General features: G+C 42.5%; 1 protein-coding gene across 3 annotated transcripts in view; it reads left to right on the top strand.

Annotated features, from left to right (window-relative positions):
- MAOB (monoamine oxidase B) overlaps positions 1-19,603 on the top strand; it is a 112,280-nt gene that overhangs the window by 28,634 nt on the left and 64,043 nt on the right. For 2 of the 3 annotated variants that reach the window (XM_047765022.1, XM_047765020.1), the window contains exons 2-3: positions 13,996-14,090; positions 16,029-16,166. In XM_047765022.1, coding sequence (XP_047620978.1) covers positions 13,998-14,090; positions 16,029-16,166 — 231 coding nt within the window. In that variant the 5' untranslated portion in view covers positions 13,996-13,997. Of the gene's footprint in view, positions 1-9,217; positions 9,241-13,995; positions 14,091-16,028; positions 16,167-19,603 lie in introns of those variants that run through there. The other variant, XM_047765021.1, reaches the window with a different exon arrangement.

Raw genomic sequence — 19,603 nt, 5'->3', positions numbered from 1 at the left:
CAGGAAGTTTAAGAAGCAAGGGTATGAAACAGCCATTTTGGACAGTGGGCAATTACACACTAACATTCAAAAATGTTATTTATGTAACTGCAGGAAGGTATCAGTCAAATACGGTGGTCTTAATTTTAGAAAAGAAGTAGGAAAAGGTTCTTTCTGAGGATCATTAATGCAAAGATATTGCTTAAAGCAATGAAGTCCTGCGGTACAGCACAGGGAACTATATCCGATCTCTTGGGATAGAACAGGATGGAAGATGATATGAGGAAAAGAATGTATGCATATCATATGACTGGGTCACCATGCTGTACAGCCGATTGACACAACATTCTAAGTCAACTATACCTTAATAAAAAAAAATGAAAACACACACACAAGACATTGCTTAGATGTCTCCACATCTGTGATGAAAATGTTATCAGCAGAGAAAGCATAACTTTAACCACTTGTCCGCTATGGTCGGTGGGCATTCATCCAATCTGTGATCTAACACATCCATGTGTACTCTTATAGGTTAAAAAGAAGGTAGTTTAAGGAGTTCCTGTCGTGGTGCAGTGGAAACGAATCTGACTGGTATCCATGAGGACGTGGGTTCGATCCCTGGCCTCACTCAGTGGGTTAAGCATCTGGCGTTGCCATGAGCTGTGGTATAGGTCGCAGGTGTGGCTGGGATCCCGAGTTTTTGATTTGGGATGACTGAGTAGATGTCCTAGAGTGAATGGGGAAACCAGATCCCACCTACAGACCTCCTTGAAATAATTTGCCCAGACAGCAATAGATGTTTTGTTTCTCTGTAAATTTTATTTTATTTTATCTTATTTTAGAGTGTAGTTGATGTATAGTGTTGTGTCAATTTCTTTCTTTTCTTTCTTTATTTTTTTTTTTGTCTCTTTGCCTTTTTCTAGGGCCGCCTCCTGAGGCATGTGGAGGTTCCCAGGCTAGGGGTCTATTCGGAGCTGTAGCTGCCGGCCTACACCACAGCCACAGCCACAGCCACTTGGGATCCGAGCTGCGTCTACAGCCTACACCACAGCTCACAGCAACGCCAGATCCTTAACCCACTGAGCAAGGCCAGGGGTCGAACCCACAACCTCGTGGTTCCTAGTCAGATTTGTTAACCACTGAGCCACGACAGGAACTCCGTTGTTGTGTCAGTTTTCTGCTGTACAGCATAGTGACCCAGTCGTACATAGATATACATGCTTTTTCTCATGCTATCTTCCACCATGCTTTAATCCCAAGGGACTGGATATAGTTCTCTTTTCTGTACAGCAGGACCTCATTGCTGATCCATCCTAGACGTGTTTCTCTGTAAATTTTTGCCTTAGTGTTCATTTTTTGTGTGGTGGATCCTCTTCTGATGCTAACCTGACGACTGAGTCCAGGGCCTCTCACTGAGATCTAGAGTTACCCTTTTTTATTTTTATTTTTGAGAGTATAATTTTCCCTAAAAGCATTAAACCTAATGAAGAATAGAAGTAATTTGAGGCCTTGTCTTCCCAAACATTGCTGGCTTGTTTTGGCTTTCCGGAAGCCTTTTATCAAACCACAAGCTGGGTTTTGGCCAGACGGTGGAGAGCTTTCAGCCTATCTCCAAACTGTTGGTATGAAATAACAGGAAAAAGCCTCTTTCCAAAAATAATTTGAGTGAGAAGATTAAAATGATAGGGCTCCCAAAATATTCTTGTGGATTTAGATGCGAAGTCTGCCTCTGTCTACCTTCTTCTGGCCCATCGTGGTCGCCTCATTCCTATTGGAGGGGGTCTAATATGAGGTAAGGTATTCATTGCTCTGAAAACCCTGACTCAGAGCTCCTCACACACCCTGGTGGAGGGTTATTAGGGCAAATCGTTTAGAGCCTGAGCTATATTTGAAGGGATGAGATGGGAATTAAGTAAAATCTTCCCAGCAGAACAAAGGCCTGGAAGCACTAAATGGTGTGAATACTGAAAGAACCACAGGCCTATTTGACATTGATGGGGTATAAGGTGCAGGGTGGGGAGCAGAAGGATAAGGCTGTAAAAGGTGGCGGGGCTGAAGTCATGCTGGTTCTTGTAGGGCATTAAGGCCGAGATGGGACAAGGGAGCAGGACAACTCCCTGAATGAATTCCAGGTTTTAGACATGAGCTCCTGGGCAAATGACTGGGTCCACGTTATGAGTCAGAAAGAAACCCTGAGAAAACAGATAGGATTTGATCTGAGAACTAGGGATTTCCTTACTGATTTGGCAAAGAGCCCTGCTTTGAAACAGGAAGAGCTCCCATCTTGGAAGCCATACAAGGAACTGACCTATCACTGAGGATGCAGGAAAATGGTACCCTCTGCTGAAGCCACATCCCTATTAATGAGATGAAACCCAGATATCAGCTTCTAAACTGGTAGCTCGTGAGACTTCCTGCTGTACTATGTGTCTTAAGGGAAGAAGGAAGGAAAACTTCTGGTTTCTTTCTTGGCAGGACACTGTCTTTTTCCTTCTCGTTTCACCATTGTCCACTTTCTCTAACTTGGCTGAACTAAGTACACTTTCAGCCTCCCCAGGATGCTCCCTTTCCAAATACATTATGGTCACCCTCTTCCTACCCCTATGATGCCCCTCCTGTTAGGCTTTGCTCTCTTCTAGAAGCAAGTCAGACTTGAACATCAACTCCTTGATAATGGAGCCTAAGGGCAATGGTGTGGTTGAGAATGTTTGATTTGTGGGGGGAAGAGACGAGGGTTTTTTGTTGAGAGGTGGGGGGGGGGAGGTTAGTGATCAGTCCACCTCCAGTCGTAGCCCCATTGACCAAATGGACCGCTTACTTTAAGGAGTGTTTCTCAAAATATGTAAGGAGACATTTCTGCCCTTGAGGAAATCACCTCCATCCCCTTGTCCCCCAATATAGAAACTAACACATTATGTCAGTAGTATAAATAATATCTTCTGATGGAGGTATACAATGCATTAATTAAAGGCTCTGAAAGTCCAGCTGAATAGAAACCAGTTTAACTTTTTATGTGTGTTTATTTTATCTTAGAGCAGCTTGGTAGCATATTACCAACCACCGTTGTCAATACAGAAAAGGTCAGCAAACATTTGAACATTTATATTTAAACAGTGCTTCATTCATCTTTAAGTTGGGTAAATCTTGAGTACTTTGCAAGTAAAATGTATATATAATCTAAGTAAATCCAACTATTTCAATTCCCAAATGATCATCTTCATAATTTTGATTCTGTAGCAAATTTTTTTAAAAAATTGAGATATAATTGACATATAACATTAGTTCCAGGTATACAACATAAAGATTCAATATTCGTGTATACTGTGACCTGATCACCACAGTATGTCTAGTTAACATCCATCACCACACATGCTCATAAAAATTTTTTTCTTTTGATGAGAACTCTTAAGGCCTAGCAATTTTCCAACATATAATACAGTATTTTTTTTCAACTTGATCTAAATCATACTTATAAAACACTCCACAAGGGACTTCACAATGTACATGGGTTTAAAAGCGCACATGAAACATATGACTGATCATAAAACAAGCCTCAATGAAATTAAAAGAAAAAAAACATATATAATGCAGTATTATTATTATTTTTATTATTATTATTTTATTTTTTTTGCCTTTTCTAGGGCCGCTCCCATGGCATATAGAGGTTCCCAGGCTAGGGGTCTAATCAGAGCTGTAGCCGCAGGCCTACACCACAGCCACAGCAACGCCGGATCCTTAACCCATGGAGCAAGGCCAGGGGTCGAACCTGCAACCTCATGGTTCCTGGTCAGATTCGTTAACCATTGTGCCATGACGGGAACTCCCCAAATGCGGAATTATTAACTGTAGTCACCAGGCTGTACATTACGTCCCCAGGACTTATTTATAACTGGAGGTTTGTACCTTTTGACCACCCGATTTAACTTTTTTCCCAGAATTTTCTTATCAGAATTTTCAAAGAGTTATTCAGTCAACACTCATATACCTACCAACCAGATTCGACAGCTAACATTTTTGCTAGATTTGCTTTATTCCATATTACCCCATGTATCCAGCCCTCTCTTTATCTATCAGTCCCTCTTATTTGGGGGCATGCATTTCAAGGGAAGTCATAGACATTAGGACCTTTTGTCTCTAATTCTCTTAGCACAGCTGTCCTTTTTTTTTCTTGCTTTTGTGTTTTAGGGCCGCACCCTTGGCATATGGAAGTTCCCAGGCTAGGGGTCGAATCAGAACTACAGCTGCTAGCTTACACCACAGCCACAAAAACACCAGATCTGAGCTGCATCTGTGACCTACACCACAGCTCACGGCAATGCCAGATCCTTAATCCACTGAGGGAGGCCAGGAATTGAACCCGAGTCCTCATGGATACTCTTCAGATGCATTTCCACTGAGCCACGACGGGAACTACCAGCACAGCTATCCTTAATCAGCTTTCTCTGCGTCCGCATTTCCTTGTCCTACATGAGCACAAAAATCCCATGTCTTCTATTAAGATCTATAGATGTCACTCAAATTTCATGCTCCACAGGGTGGATTTGGGGCCACTGCTTTGGGGTCCTGAAGACACCACCTATGTGATGACAGCTCAGATTATTTAAAATTGTTGTCCTGTCTCATATAGATTAATCACAGAATGGAAGAGGGTTAATTTAATCTCCTCATCTTATAGATGGGAAAAGTGAGGCCCCAAAGGGTGAGGACTCATGTCCAAGGTCAGACAGCCTATGAGCCCCAGGAAGCACAGAGCTTTCCTACAGAATGACAGTGCTCTGCCTTGACCTTGAATGATGCCGTGTTTTCCTTTCACTCTGGTCCTTGCACACCACCAACTGTCTTGGTCTATGGCTGACAAGGGTATTTCAGGAGCAAAGGAAAGCTCCTGGGCTGGGCTCTAAACGAGGCTCCCAAATGATAGCTTTGTGACTTCAGTTCTTCCAGTTACTTGTTGCCTCACATCCAGATTTCTTTTCCTTGGCAGGGCCCACATTTATTTCTGTTCTTCTAGGGGTCCAAATTCATCACCTCATTTTTGGCGAAAGGGGATGTTTAAATGCACATGTCTTCAAAGCGTTCCACAGCAGGCCTCGGACCCTCTTCCAGATCTTTCAGAGACTAGGATCCAAGGAGTGGGTGGGCCAAAAGGCAAATGGTATTTCTGTAATTTTATTTATTTATTTATTTATTTATTTATTTATTTTGTCTTTTGTCTTTTTGTTGTTGTTGTTGCTATTTCTTGGGCCGCTCCCGCGGCACATGGAGGTTCCCAGGCTAGGGGTTGAATCGGAGCTGTAGCCACCGGCCTACGCCAGAGCCACAGCAACGCGGGATCCGAGCCGCGTCTGCAACCTACACCCCAGCTCACGGCAACGCCAGATCCTTAACCCACTGAGCAAGGGCAGGGACCGAACCCGCAACCTCATGGTTCCTAGTCGGATTCGTTAACCACTGCGCCACGACGGGAACTCCTTTCTGTAATTTTATATTCTACCTTAAAGGTGTTTGTGAATTTCAAAATTGTGTTGGTCATCCATAGGACTACTGGCATGGCCATGAGAGATTTCACCCTTAAATCACAGTCAGGGAAACTATGGTGGCATCACATGATTATTTTCGATACTTAAAAAAACAGTATTCTTGGAGCTCCCATTGTGGCTCAGTGGGTGGAGAACCCGACATAGTGTCTGTGAAGACGCAGCTTTGATCCCTGGCTTCGCTCAGTGGATGAAGGAACCAGTGTTGCCCCACCCTGCAGTCTGGGTCGCAGACACAGCTCAGATCTGGCGTTGCTATGGCTGTGGCGGCTCCGATTCAACCCCTAGCCTGGTAGCTTCCATGGGCTGCAAGTGCGCCCTTAAAGTATATATGTATATATGCATGTGTATATATATTCTCATAAGAGTGTATTTATTTATTTATACATATTCCATTGACTTTCCAAAAGGATTTGCGGCAGGTGAATTAAAAGATTCATTTTACATCACAATTTTTAAAACGAGGATTAGCAACACACACATTTGAGAACAACAAAGCTGTAATTTCTGGGTCTGCCTCCTTTTTTCCCGGGAAGCCCATGTTGAGGTAAAGTGAAAACAAATTTTGGCAACCGCGATTATAATGCACAAAAGACCACCCACTCCCTTCACACAACAGAGAAAGACAAGAGCTTGGATGTGAAACAAGACTCATTATGACTGCTGACATTTTAGGAGAATGCAATTATTGACATACAAAGCCTGATGAAACCATTTTTATGGCCTTAGACATATTCTGAAAGGCCTTGCTTGGAAGGCAAGCTCATTGTTGTAGCTCAGAAGCAGCCGCATCTGGAGAAGGGTTTCTATGGCAACTCATGAAAGCTTGATGGGTTTTTTTTCCCCCCTCCTTTTCAAGAGTGTAAATCATCCCACAGCCTGAGGCATCAGTAAAGGTCTCCTTTATTTTAGAAGCTGTTGCCGTTTGTTTTTGTGTTGTGTGTTCTGACCGTCTAAGAGAAAAACAGAGCAAAGGGCTCCCAGGAAAGCCTGAAGTCTCTCTTTTTCATATTTGGGGGCAAGATGTGAATGAAGCGTAATCCTAGACTTTGCTCCTCGATGATCAAAATGATGGTAAACATTTGGTATGTTTGGTTTATATCATGTGGTGTTTCAGTTTTTTCAAAAGTTGGGATGGGTGTGTTCATTGGAAAGAGGGGTCAGTCTGGACTTAAGGAGGAGGAACTGTTTGGCCAAAGCATCTCCTAATGAGTAGTTCAGTGGCGCTCTCGTGGAGGGCAGTGCCATGCTCCAGATGCCTGCGGATCTTCCTGTAAAGGATGCGGTCCCAGGGTCTGGGGCATTGACAGACTGTAGGTGGTTTTTTATCAGTCTCTTCCTTCCAAGAAAGCAAATAAAGAAATAGTCTAATTTGAAAACTCATCATGCTTTGCATTTTGTTTTTTTGTTTTTTTTTTTTTAAAAAGGCCTTGGCCTTTGTATATTATAGAAAGTGATGTGTCTGATGAAACACACATAGGACACAAAATAGAGCTGGATTTTTTTTTTTTCTTTTCTGGCCACCCCACGGCATACGGAATTCCCAGGCCAGGGATCAGATTCGAGCTGCAGCTGTGACCTATGCCGCAGGTGTGGCAATGCTGCCCGATCCTTTAACCCACTGTGCTGGGCAGGGGCTGGAACCTGCGTCCTGGTGCTGCAGAGATGCCACCGATCCTGTGGCGCCACAGTGGCAACGCCTAGATCTGGATTTTAGGACTCTGCCATCCATAGTTGTATGACACTGAGCAAGCCCTTGGATCTGGAAAATCAAAATAACAATGCGAGCCTCAGAGGCTTGTCGTTAAAGAGTAAATGTGTGTGAATATTGGAAACTCCAGTGCTGCCCAGATAGAAGGTAGTGATTACTGTTGGTTGGCCAGCTTTCTTCCCATTTCCTTTTCTCTGAAAAAGTCAAAGAAATCCTTTACCATTGCCAGTGTGGCCAGGAGAAATTGGTTTCGGCGAGTGTAAATATTTTAGTTTCTTATACCGTCATTAAATATGTTTATAGTAGACCCCATTGCAGCCACTCATTTATTTCTGGACTAAGTAATTAAATGTCATCTTTGTTGAAAGGTATTAAATGAATCCATTCAACAAACATGTAAGTGCCAGCCGCGCACTAGCATATGGAGGACACAAAGAAGGGATAATTAAATTCTTATCGTCCAGGAAATAAGTTTTCAGAGTGTCAAGGCCACGGCATCCGCTGTTCAGGCAGATGCAGTGAAAGAGGAATTGCAATTCAGGGCACACTTTGCCAGCCAAGCAGCCATGTGAGCTGCATTCACCTGAAAGAAGATGCCTTTTTAAAATAAAATTTATTTTTTACTAGGGTACAGTTGATTTATAGTGTCGAGTCAGCTTCTGCTAGTGTGCGCCGCCTTCTAGCCTTCTAAAGGCATGGACCGTGCTAGCAGTGGCCCTGATGTTTGTATGTGGTTCGTGATGCTTTCAGTGCTTCACCGTTTGGTATGAGGAAGGCTGCTGGCCGGGTTTGTCATCTGGGGTCAGATCGCCTGCATTTGAACACTGGCTCTGCCATTTGCTAGCTGTGTGACCTTGGGGACATTGCTTGGCGTCTCTGTGCTTCACTTTCTACATCTGCCCACTTCACAGAGTTTTTGGGTGGATAAATACATTCTTACATGTAAAGAATAGAATAGAAGCTGGCAGAGTCAGTGCTCAAAATGTTAACTGTTTTTAATAACATCTTTCCTGCCCCTCTGCACTGAAGCGTTCAACAATCAACATCCAAATTCGACCTACAAATGCTGCTTTTGAATAGTAATAATAATAACTAAAAATGCTGCTTTCCTTTAATGAATTTAATCTCACCTTGGTGAGATTTTTCTTCTTAGCCCAGACCCCTTATGTGTGTGTGTGTGTGTGTGTGTGTGTGTGTGTGTGTAGGCGTGTGCGAAATAACTAAAAGTCACTCTCTTTAGAGACATCAAAGAATTCCAGTTCTTTGATCAGAAGGTCACTTAGTGGTTTTTAGAATTTTCTCATAAAACTATAAAGTAACGGAGGTGATGAGGGCTATTTCCCTTTTTTCTTTTTTCTTTTTTCTTTTTTTCTTTTTGGCCTCACCACGGCATATAGAAGTTCCTGGGCCAGGGGTTGAACCTGTGCCTCAGCAGCGACCTGAGCCTCAGCAGTGACCTGAGCCACTACAGAGACAATATTAGATCCTTAACCCACTGTGCCACGAGGAAACTCTGAGGGCTATTTTTATATTTTTGGCTTTTATCCTTCCTGGGGGAATGTGTATATGGTTTACCAGGGTTATAAGGTTAGAGATGCTTTGAGGGACAGCGAATTTTTTTTGGTCAGTTTTGGTTAACATGATACTTTTTTTTTTAGTAACTTTGAGAAAAAGTCCTTATGTAGTATTGAAGTACTGCTGTTTCATAATGTTTTCAAAACAATTAACTTGGCATTTTAAAACGCTGAAAAAATTGTGTTAAATATCAAATTTTAATATAAAGTACATGAGACAGATTGACAAAGCAAAGAGGGAGACAGATGGTGATTTCGATTTTTCCCTTCCCTCAAAATTCCAGCCTCTCCACTGTTCCTAAGACACTGAGAAGAGGCCCCTTCGCTACCTGCATGCGTGCTTTCCAACCTCCTACAGCATCTGACTCTCAGACCATTTTCCGTGGCACAGAACTGCAAGCATGGAATGTTAATGATGCTGCAAACCACTGATTTCTAGGTATTTAAAATTGGATATCTCATCCAAATTGAAATATCCAAATAATTGAGATCATCATCACTTCGATGAAATGTTTTCCAAGTGAACTAACTACCTGGGAAGGGAGATGCCGTGTTTTAATCATTTCATGGCATCAGGCTAGAGTCTGCTCTAAGGCGGATGTGCCACGCTAGGCTTATTTCTCCAAGGGAGACTCCTGGGGTCAAAATACTATGGATCCTGCACCATTTAGAAGCAACACATGAGATGATCTTCTGGGGACCTGTCAGGGACCCACAGGGGCTGCTTCTGCAAGTGCCAAGTGATCATTTATTTGTGAAATATGTGTTGGTCCCGTGTGTCAAACTCAAGTTTAATTAGCTTGTTATAAGTACAAAGTGATTGTATGCTTTCTTCTAAATTGGTTGCAAAAATTAAATATCTGTTTAAGAGAGAAACTGATATTTTAAGATTCTTCTATTTAGATGGAGAGCAGAATGTTTTAAGAAACTTTGCATCTATCAGTGTACTGCATTTTTAAATTTTTCCTTTGTGGTCCAAGGGCGGTGGCTAATAGTTCAGGTTTGGGGCTCAACTCTGACCATACCATTCACTAACTGAATAATCTGTGGCAAGTCAGGGAATGTCTCTAAGCCTCCTTTTTTTTTTTCCCTCTGTCCCTTTAAAATGAGGATAATACCATTGCGCACTGTGGGGCAAATCAGATGAGCTTTGTGTGTGCAACACCACTTCTTCACACAGAGCAAAGCAGAGCTCAGTGCTTTATGATGATGGCCGGTATCATTGTGGATATTTTCTTTTTTTTTTTTCAACTGTTACTGCATTGTGTCAGGAAATGATTGCCTAAGCATTTCAACAGCGCCAGTTATGTTGTCAAGCATTTTCAGGGCAAATATAATTCTGCTTCTGTATGATTTTTTTTTTTTTTGACAAGAGTATTGCATTTTAAAATTTCCAGTCTTCTTGGAGTTCCCATTGTGGCTCAGTGAAAACAAATCTGATTAGGATCCATGAGGACACAGGTTCGATCCCTCAAAGAGTTAAGGATCCAGCATTGCCATGAGCTGTGGTGTAGGTTGCAGATGCAGCTCGGATCTAGCGTGGCTGTGGCTGTGGTGTAGGCCAGCAGCTACAGTTCTGATTTGATGCCTAGCCTGGGAACTTCCATATGCCACGGGTGTGGCCCTCCGAAAAAAAAAGGGACAAAAAAATTTTTTTTTAATTAAAATGTCCGTTCTTCCCAGGGAATGCACCATCTCTCAGATTTTTGTTCTCTGGCAAAAATGTGTTAAAAGTTCCAAACGACTTGACGTAAACACAAACTCTTGGGAAACATCCCTGTTGCAAATGGGGTTGGCTCTGTATACTTAGTGGTTTGCTTATTCTTGGATTAATCAAACCGTTGGTCCTTTTGCCAGTCATCAGTGAAGAATCCGTTGAGAGCTGCATCTTCACAATCTTTATCACCTCCGGACCAGACTCCAACCTGTCAGTTTCTTTGGTACCCTATAGTTCCCTCTTCCTAAGCTGCAGGAGACTTCCTTCTGCCATGGATATTTGGGTCAATTATTTTTCAAATCAGTTTTTGTCGATTGAGGGAGTTCCCACTGTGGCTTAGTGGTAATGAACCCAACTAGTATCCATGAGGTTGCAGGTTCAATCCCTGGCTCTGCTCAGTGGGTTAAGGATCTGGCGTTGCTGTGAGCTGTGATGTAGGTCGCAGACACAGCTGGGATCCCGGCGTTGCTGTGGCTGTGGTGTAGGCCGGCAGCTGCAGCTCACATTTGACCCCTAGCCTGGGAACTTCCATATGCTGCAGGTGTGGCCATAAAAAGAAAAAAAAAAAAATTTGTCAGCTGATGTCTAGCAGACATTTTCAATACCAAACCCCTACCCCATGAACATTGGTGAAACAAGTTGTGGTATTACGCTATTTAAAGATACTTTGGGGAAGTTTCCATCGTGGCTCAGGGGAAGTGAATTTGACTAGTATCCATGAGGATGCAGGTTTGATCCCTGGCCTCGCTCAGTGGGTTAAGGATCGGGCATTGCTGTGAGCTGTGGTGTAGGTCACTGATGCTGCTCGGATCCTGTGTTGCCCTGGCTGTGGTGTAGGCTGGCAGCTACAGCTCTGATTTGACCCCTAGCCTGGGAACCTCCATGTGCCGTGGGTGCAGCCCCAAAAATAATAATAATAATAATAATTTAAAGATACTTTTGTAATTTCTGTTTATGCCTTTTTAAGGCACATGAGCGTAGAGGACTCTCTTCAGTGGTTTGATAAGACCCTGGCTTATTGTAGTAAATGTTTCTGTTCAGCATCAGATGCTATTGGGTAACTGCATTTTCCCAGTATATCTTTTGTGGAATATAAAATGCTAGTGTCTCTGAGTGATGTTGTGTTTCGTGCTGAGCCCTTTTGTTTAAGCCTCAACATGCTCAGCAAGTCTATCTGAATTCCCTGATAACAGCTGTTACTATGGCTGCATGTTATTTCACAGGTCCTTTGTTCAAGTGATGCTTGATAAGAGAAATGGCCTGAAATTGTCCGCAAGTTTGACTCTAAATAGAAAGGTTTTCTTTTTTTGCTGTTGTTTCCTTAGGGAGGTAAAATTAGGGAACTGGAGTTAAAAATCCAAGGCCTGTATTTCTAAATTAGGGTTGTGCAACGCTTGTGCACACTGCCTGGGGGGCTGTGGACTTTGGGACCATCACCCCACCACCAACTGGAAGTCCCGGCCTTGCCCCCCAGGGCAGGGATCGGAAGATGGATGAACTCAAATAATGAAATGTCGTCACATCAGCCTCTAATGGGTGTCTTTTTTCAGGATGGCCCATCGAGGTCACAGCATAGCCTCAGCTTTTCATTAGCATGTTCACGGTGGGCTTACATCTTATTTTCTGCAGATTCTTATCCAACCACACAATACAAGTGTGTCTTAAAAATACGTTGATTCAAGAGTTCCCGCTGTGGTGCAGTGAGTTAATGATACAGCTTGTCTCTGTGGCATTGCGGGTTCGATCCCTGGGCCCCTGGCCTGGGATCTAGTGTAGGTTTCAGATGCATCTTGGATTCGATCCCTGGCCCGGGAACTTCCATGTGCTGCGGGGGGCGGCCGAAAAGGGGGAAAAATGCTTTTGATCCAAAAAATGCCTTTCGAAATGTAATGTCTCCCTGAAGCCAAATGGAGCCATGCGATCCATGAAAAGGATGGGGCTCCATAGAAAGCAGTACTTGTAGTGGTTACGCTGGAGTGAAACTGTCCGGCTTTACTGCTGGCTGGTTAGATGACCTGGGACACCTCTCTGTGCTTCAGTTTCCTCAGCCATAAAATGAAATATCAATAGTCCCTTTTTTTTATATTGGATTGCTGTGAGAATTCATGGAATTCATCGAAACGCTTAGTACAGCATCTCCTGTATACGGAGGGCTGTATGAATATTAGCTATTTTTTCAGTATTAACTATTTTTATAGGAATCTTTTTTTTCACACTAGTGGGATATAAAAGCCCCAGAACTATTATTTTTAAAAGATGAGATGTTTTTATTTTTTTTGTCTTTTTGCCTTTTCTAGGGCCACTACCGAGGCATATAGAGGTTCCCAGGCTAGGGATCCAATCAGAGCTACAGCTGCCAGCCTACACCACAGCCACAGCAACGCCAGATCTGAGCCGCGTCTTCGACCTACACCACAGCTCACGGCAAGGCCGGATCCTTAACCCACTGAGCAAGGCCAGGGATTGAACCCGCAACCTTATAGTTCCTAGTCAGATTCGTTAATCACTGAGCCATGACGGGAACTCCTAAAACTTTTTTAAAAGTTAAATTCATGGTGGTGAGAATGTAGAAGGCATTCAGCAAGTATTTTTGACTATATTAATAATTAAATGAATGAATGGAGTCATTTCATTCTTCAGTGATGGATCATGTAGGGAATTAGGACAGTTAAGTGGGTTGAATATTATGTCCTTGGTTTTGAAACTTTACATCAGCTTCCAAAAGTTGGTTGTAACAGTTAACCTTGGAGTTCCCGTTGTGGCGCAGTGGTTAACAAACCCGACTAGTATCCATGAGGATGTGGGTTCAATACTTGGCTTCACTCAGTGGGTTAAGGATCCAGCGTTGCTGTGAGCTATGGTGCAGGTCCAAGCCACGGCTCGGATCCTGCGTGGCTGTGGCTGTGGTGTAGGCCAGCAGCTACAGCTCTGATTCAACCCCTAGCCTGGGAGCTTCCATATGCTGCAGGTACAGCTCTAAAAAGAAAAACAAACAAACAAACAGACAGTTAATCTTAGGTCCTTTGACTTGTTTTGAAGGCCTACCCCCCCACCCCGCCCCGATTTATTGGATTTTCGGATTTGCCTTGAGAAGGCAGTCCATGGCTCCATTTGGTCCTGTGTTTGCTGGGATTCATGCATTTCTCTTTCATGTGACCTTGTGTTTTCTTTTGTGTTGTCACATAATCATGTAATGTAGACATTTTGATAAAGTAACCAAAGATGTGTTTAAGATTTGAGATCTTGATCAAAAATGAAACTGCTTTCCTTCTTTCTGGAAATAGCAGTTGGTTTCTCAGACTTGGAATCTGGGTCTCTTTTGAGAAACCCTAGCACCTGTAAAGTGATTAAGCTGAATGTAATGGTAAGCCACATATATGAGCCAGCATGGATTTCTCATTTGCTGTTAGCTTGAAGAGCTTATCTGGAGTCCCTGGAAAGTGTTTGATGCTGATTTCTTCTCGTATCTTCTCCCAGGTATGGCAGCAGCCAAACTTCTGCATGACTCTGGCCTGAGTGTGATTGTTCTGGAAGCCCGGGACCGCGTGGGAGGCAGGACTTACACCGTCAGGGTAAGAGAATAAGCATGGGCTGGAGAAACAGGGCCTGGACGCTGAGTTTCTTTTTTCTTTCTGAAAGTCATGAACTTCATTTGACTCTTTTTAAGAGTGATAATTACTTTGAACTGCTCTCTCTCAATTTGCTTCCTTTTCAACTCTTTCTTCTGTCCCTTCTCTCTTCCCACCTACGACACTTTGGCACCTGCCCAATAAATAGGTGTTTGGAATACATTCGTGAATCAAACAGAGATCCCTGCCTTGTGAAATGTATGTTCCCCTTTTTTAGTGGGGAAGTATATAATAAACAAACTAACAAAAACAGCAAAGGAGGGCCTGCTCTCATGTCTCTGACTATTAGGTATCCAGTTAGGCTTTGGTCATGTCTAATCATAGGGAATTTTTCTAGTCACTTTTTCAAAGGTTGGTCCTTAATCGTTGCAAGTGAAGCTAATTTGTAACCATATAGAAAACTTTCTCTTGAATGTAAGAGCAATTTCAAAGGTCGAATTAGGACCAGATATTCCCTAATGGTATTGTTCCAATGTCTGGATTAGCAAACCACATAATAAACATAGTAAGTGAAGTAAGTCGCACAGAGAAAGACAAATCTCATCTGATATCACTTGTATTTGGAATCTAAAAAAATGATACAGGAGTTCCCATTGTGGTGCAGTGGAAATGAATCCAACAAGTATCCATGAGGATGAGGGTTCGATCCCTGGCCTCACTCAGTAGGTCAGGGATCTGGTATTGCCGTGAGCTGTGGTGTAGGTCGCAGACGCGGCTCGGATCCCTTGTTCCTTGGCTGTGGTGTAGGCTGGCAGCTCTAGCTCCGATTCCACTGACCCCTAGCCTGGGAACTTCCATATGCCGCAAGTGCGGCCCTAAAAAAGCAAAAATAAATAAATAAATAAGTGATACAAAAGAACTTATTTCCCAAACAGAAACAGATTCATAGACAGAGAAAACAACTTTATGGTTACCAAAGGGGAAAGGGGGTGGAGGGGGAATAAATTAGATTCACACTATGATATATAAAATAGATATAAAATAGATAAATGAAAAGGACCTACTGTATAGCACAGGGAACTCTACTCAGTATCTTATAATAACCTATAGAGGGAAAGAATGTGAAAAGATTAAAAGATTGTATATATATGTATATAATACATAAATATAAAGAACTGCTGTATGCCTGAAATATTGTAAATCAACTATTGAAATATTGTATTGTACAGGTACGATATTGTACTTCAATTTTTAAAAAGTGGTCATTTCCTTTCTTGCTTTTCCTCTAGCATTAGGTGCCTCAAAATTAGCCCAAAAGGCTAAGTCAAGAGAAATTCATCAACAATTCATAGCTTACAAGTTCAAGGCACTAAACCCCAAACCATGTTGTGATGTGTATGGAGAATAATGGAGTTCAGAGGGCTCTTGCCGGTTTCAAGTTCAATCAGTTTTGCTTTATTATTTTCAATTTTTTTTATTTTTTGCTTTTTAGGGCCACACCCAGGGCATGTGGAGGTTCCCAGGCTAGGGGCTGAATCGGAGCTACAGCTGCCAGCCTACACCACAGCCACAGCCACAGCCACGCCAAATCCGAGCCACATCTGCGAGCTTCACCACAGCTCAGGGCAACGCCAGATCCTTAACCCACTGAGCAAGGCCAGGGATCGAACCACACCCTCATGGATACTTGTCGGATTTGTTTCTGCTGTGCCACGATGGGAACTCCCCAGTTTAGCTTTAAATTAAGGAATGATTCAATAACTGCTAAGTTGCTTGAATGAGGTAGAGTGAAGAACAGAATCCAGTTTTCCATGGACTCACCCCCAGGTGTGTCTATAACCTGTGAAATGCCAATTTGCTTATTTCCGGGCTGTCTTTTTTATCTTAGGGAAAGCATTTTCACAAATATGTGTTTTTCTTTTTTTTCCCATGGAAAAACAGAACCAACAAGTTAAATATGTGGACCTTGGAGGAGCTTATGTTGGGCCAACTCAGAATCGCATCTTAAGATTGTCCAAGGAGCTAGGATTGGAGACCTACAAAGTGAATGAAGTGGAGCGTCTGATTCACTATGTAAAGGCAAGTAAGGCTGGACCAGCCTTTGAAGGTTTCTCTATGGGTATTTCGATCTGTGAAGTCCAGATCTTTTCCTCAGACAGTCCCTTCATTTTTAAATGGTGCTTATCTATTTTATAAGTATATTTCAACTATTCTGAGATTTTTTTTCTTTGTTTACTGTTATCAAAGGAGAATTCCAAACCTGTTTGGGAAAGGTATTGATGACACGGTAGTGCTCATTTGGTAAAAAGTTTAACAAAACCAATACAGAAAAAAAAAATTGTGATTGGTTTATTAAATACTTCTGTTAAAATAACCGGGTAAAGCAAAGTGCAATCAAGCAAAAAAAAAACAAAAAACAAAAAAAAAAAAACAACCTGGGGCTTTTTCATGTGATACAAAAACCTGTGTAGAGTTATACAAGTGCCACCCTAGACTTTACATTGTAAGAGTATTTACAATATCTCTAATGTAATATTTTGAAATTTGGTCATATTGTCCTATATATCTGCTAAACTCATTCTTTTTTGGAGATGTACATAAAATTAGCTCAAGTCTCGAATTCCATCTTCTGTGGGGAAGCTCCATCGATCTCCCCCAAATTTCTGTGGGCTTACTGGGTCTTCCATTCCCATGATTTTTGTGGCTCATGGTTCTGCTTCCATGACAGCTATGCTCATTCACACGTCATGGCCTGTGACTCTCTTTCCTTTGTTTTCTGTCAATCTGGATTCAAATTCACTTCCTTGTCTTGATTTTCTTCAGACCACCCCAAGCATTGTTTTTCTGTGCATTGGTTTTGCTTTGCTGTTTTTTTGTTTTTGTTTTCTTTTTTGGCCGCCCCAAGGCATATGGAAGTTCCCAGGCCAGGGATTGAATCTGAGCCACAGCTGTGATCCACGCCACAGCTGGGGCAATGCCAGATCCTTTGACCCACTGTGCCGGGCTGGGGATTGAACCTGCATCCTGGCATTGCAGAGATGCTGCCTATCCCACTGCGCAACAGTGGGAACTCCCAGACCACCCCAAACATTTGTGTGCCGCAGACTTGATGGAAGTTTTGAACAGTGGGGCGGAATGGGGAGGGGGTGAGAGGTTTAATTGCAGAAACATAAACTTCACATTGAATATTGGACAGTGATTCTAATAAGCTCTTCAATGTGCTCTGGGCATTTCGAACTGGGCTCATTTCTCTGCGGATTCCAGTCTCCTGTGTTTCTGTCTTCAGACTCCTCTCACATTGCCCTGATCCTTATTTTCCCAGCATTGTCATCTGGGTCCAAAATGTCCCTGATGTTCTCTGACAAGCAAAGAGTCACCTACCCTGGTCCCCCCTCTGAAGTCCCAGAGAACCGACAGAGGTTTTGCACGGCAGTCTTTGCTCTCTCTTCCTCGCTTGCCTCTGTAAGTGGAGGCCACCAGCATAGAGACACATTTCTCACTGGAAGAAATCATCCCCTTAGGAGACAGAAGAAACCAGCCACAGTCCGTTTTGATTTGCGTAACAGTCTCGATGCTTGTACATTATTTGTGAGTGATAATATCAAGAAGGACAAATAATAGACTGTGCATTACGAAGCATTTAACAAAACAGGAAATAAGCATCAATCTAATTTGGTATAACGCGAGTAACATTTAGACGTCAGTTTGGTTGACCTTCAGATTTTGTTTCGTGAGCCTTTTCATCTTGCTTCCGAATGTGTCTAGCAGAAAAAGAGACACATGAATTAGAAAGGAAAACGTAGCATGGCGATAGAGCGTGGTTTGTTGAACATTAATCAGCAACACTTAGTAAACGAGTTGCATTGCGTTCCTTGCTTTTAAATGTAGGTCATCTTGACTGATGTCTTCTGTCTTCCTTTTACTAACATTTAAGACTTAAGAGAACAGACTTGCCAAGGGGGAGGGGGAGGAAGTGGGGGTGGACTGGGAGTTTGGGGTTGGTAGACGCAAACTACACTTAGGATGGATAAGCAGTGCGGTCCTGCTGTGCAGCTCAGGGAACTCTATCCAGTCTCTTGGGCTAAGGCATGATGGAAGATAATTTGAGAAAAAGAATGTATATCTATGTATGACTGGGTCACTATGCTGTGCAGCAGACATTGATACAACACTATAAAGCGACGGTACTCTAATAAAAATTTTTGAAAAACTAGGAGTTGCAGAGACTGGCTTTCCCAGAACACCACGACCTCCAGACAAAGGAGATGACTAGTGATGATCTTCACTTTCATGTCTTTGTGTGAGTGGGGTTTCTTGGCAGTCAGAGGCGATGTTCAGGACGTTTTGTTTTTCCGGAATTCTTATGGTGTCATGAAGTTCCTTGTTTGAAAGCGATTGCTCACAGTCATTAATTATGGAAACGAAGTTGTCCTTAAATCTTTCATAGTGGTGATCAAATATACTGCTTTCTTAGGGAGTTCCCGTTGTGGCTCAGCGGCCACGAATCCGACTGGTATCCATGAGGCTGTGGGTTTGATCCCTGGCCTTGATCAGTGGATTAAGGATCCACTGTTGCCATGAGCTGTGGTGTAGGTCGCAGACGCCGCTCGGATCTGGCATCGGATCTGGCGTTGCTGTGGCTGTGGCGTGGGCCAGCAGCTACAGCTCCGATTTGACCCCTAGCCTGGGAACTTCCATATGCTGCGGGGGAGGCCCTAAGAAGAAAAAAAAAATAATGTTGTCTTAGACTATTTCACATAATAGATGTGCAGCTAAGAAAATATAAGTAATTAAGCAGTATCTCTGGCTTGATACAGGATAAACACTTATGCCCACATGCCTGTGGCATGTAGAAGTTTCCAGGCCAGGGATCGAACTCGTGCCACACTTCGACGCGAGCCACTGCAGTGACAGATCCACTGTGAATCCACTGTGCCACAAGGGAACGCCTCTTCTTGGTCTTTATGAAATTCAAAATAACTGTTACTGCTTTTTCATTATTATAAAAGTAAAGCATGGTTATTGTAAAAATGTAATAAGAAAATGTGAGTAGAGAAAACCAATTAAAAAACTCCTCCCATAATCCTATCTGGAGAAAATCCCTCTAAAATATTCTTTTAGTAAACAGATTTTCATATTCCTGGATTGCTATTTTCTGACCTCTGCTGGAGGAAATGAGAAATATCAGTACAACTGAAAAATACTGTGCACGTATGAATATGCATCTGTGTGTATGTTCATTATACTTACTCTCTGATTCTCGTACTGAGACAATTAAAACACCACTGAAGCTAAGATACAAAGTTTTTTTTTCAGTCTTGATAGACATGCTGATTTGATCCCTTTGTGCTCATATCCAGTGAAGAGTTACATGAAAATAAATAACAATAAAGACCTTACAAAATCACCATAACAAATGCAATCATAATGAAAACGTTTGAAACAAAACCAAAAAAAAAAAAAAGACCTTATAGCTAAGAAGTCCTCCCCAAACTGAATATTTGCTCTCCACCATC

Source organism: Phacochoerus africanus, chromosome X (assembly GCF_016906955.1).
Source record: "Phacochoerus africanus isolate WHEZ1 chromosome X, ROS_Pafr_v1, whole genome shotgun sequence".
Classification (NCBI taxonomy): domain Eukaryota; kingdom Metazoa; phylum Chordata; class Mammalia; order Artiodactyla; family Suidae; genus Phacochoerus; species Phacochoerus africanus.
The sequence above is the reverse complement of the archived record's forward strand: the minus strand, read 5'-3'. Positions and strand labels throughout refer to the sequence as shown.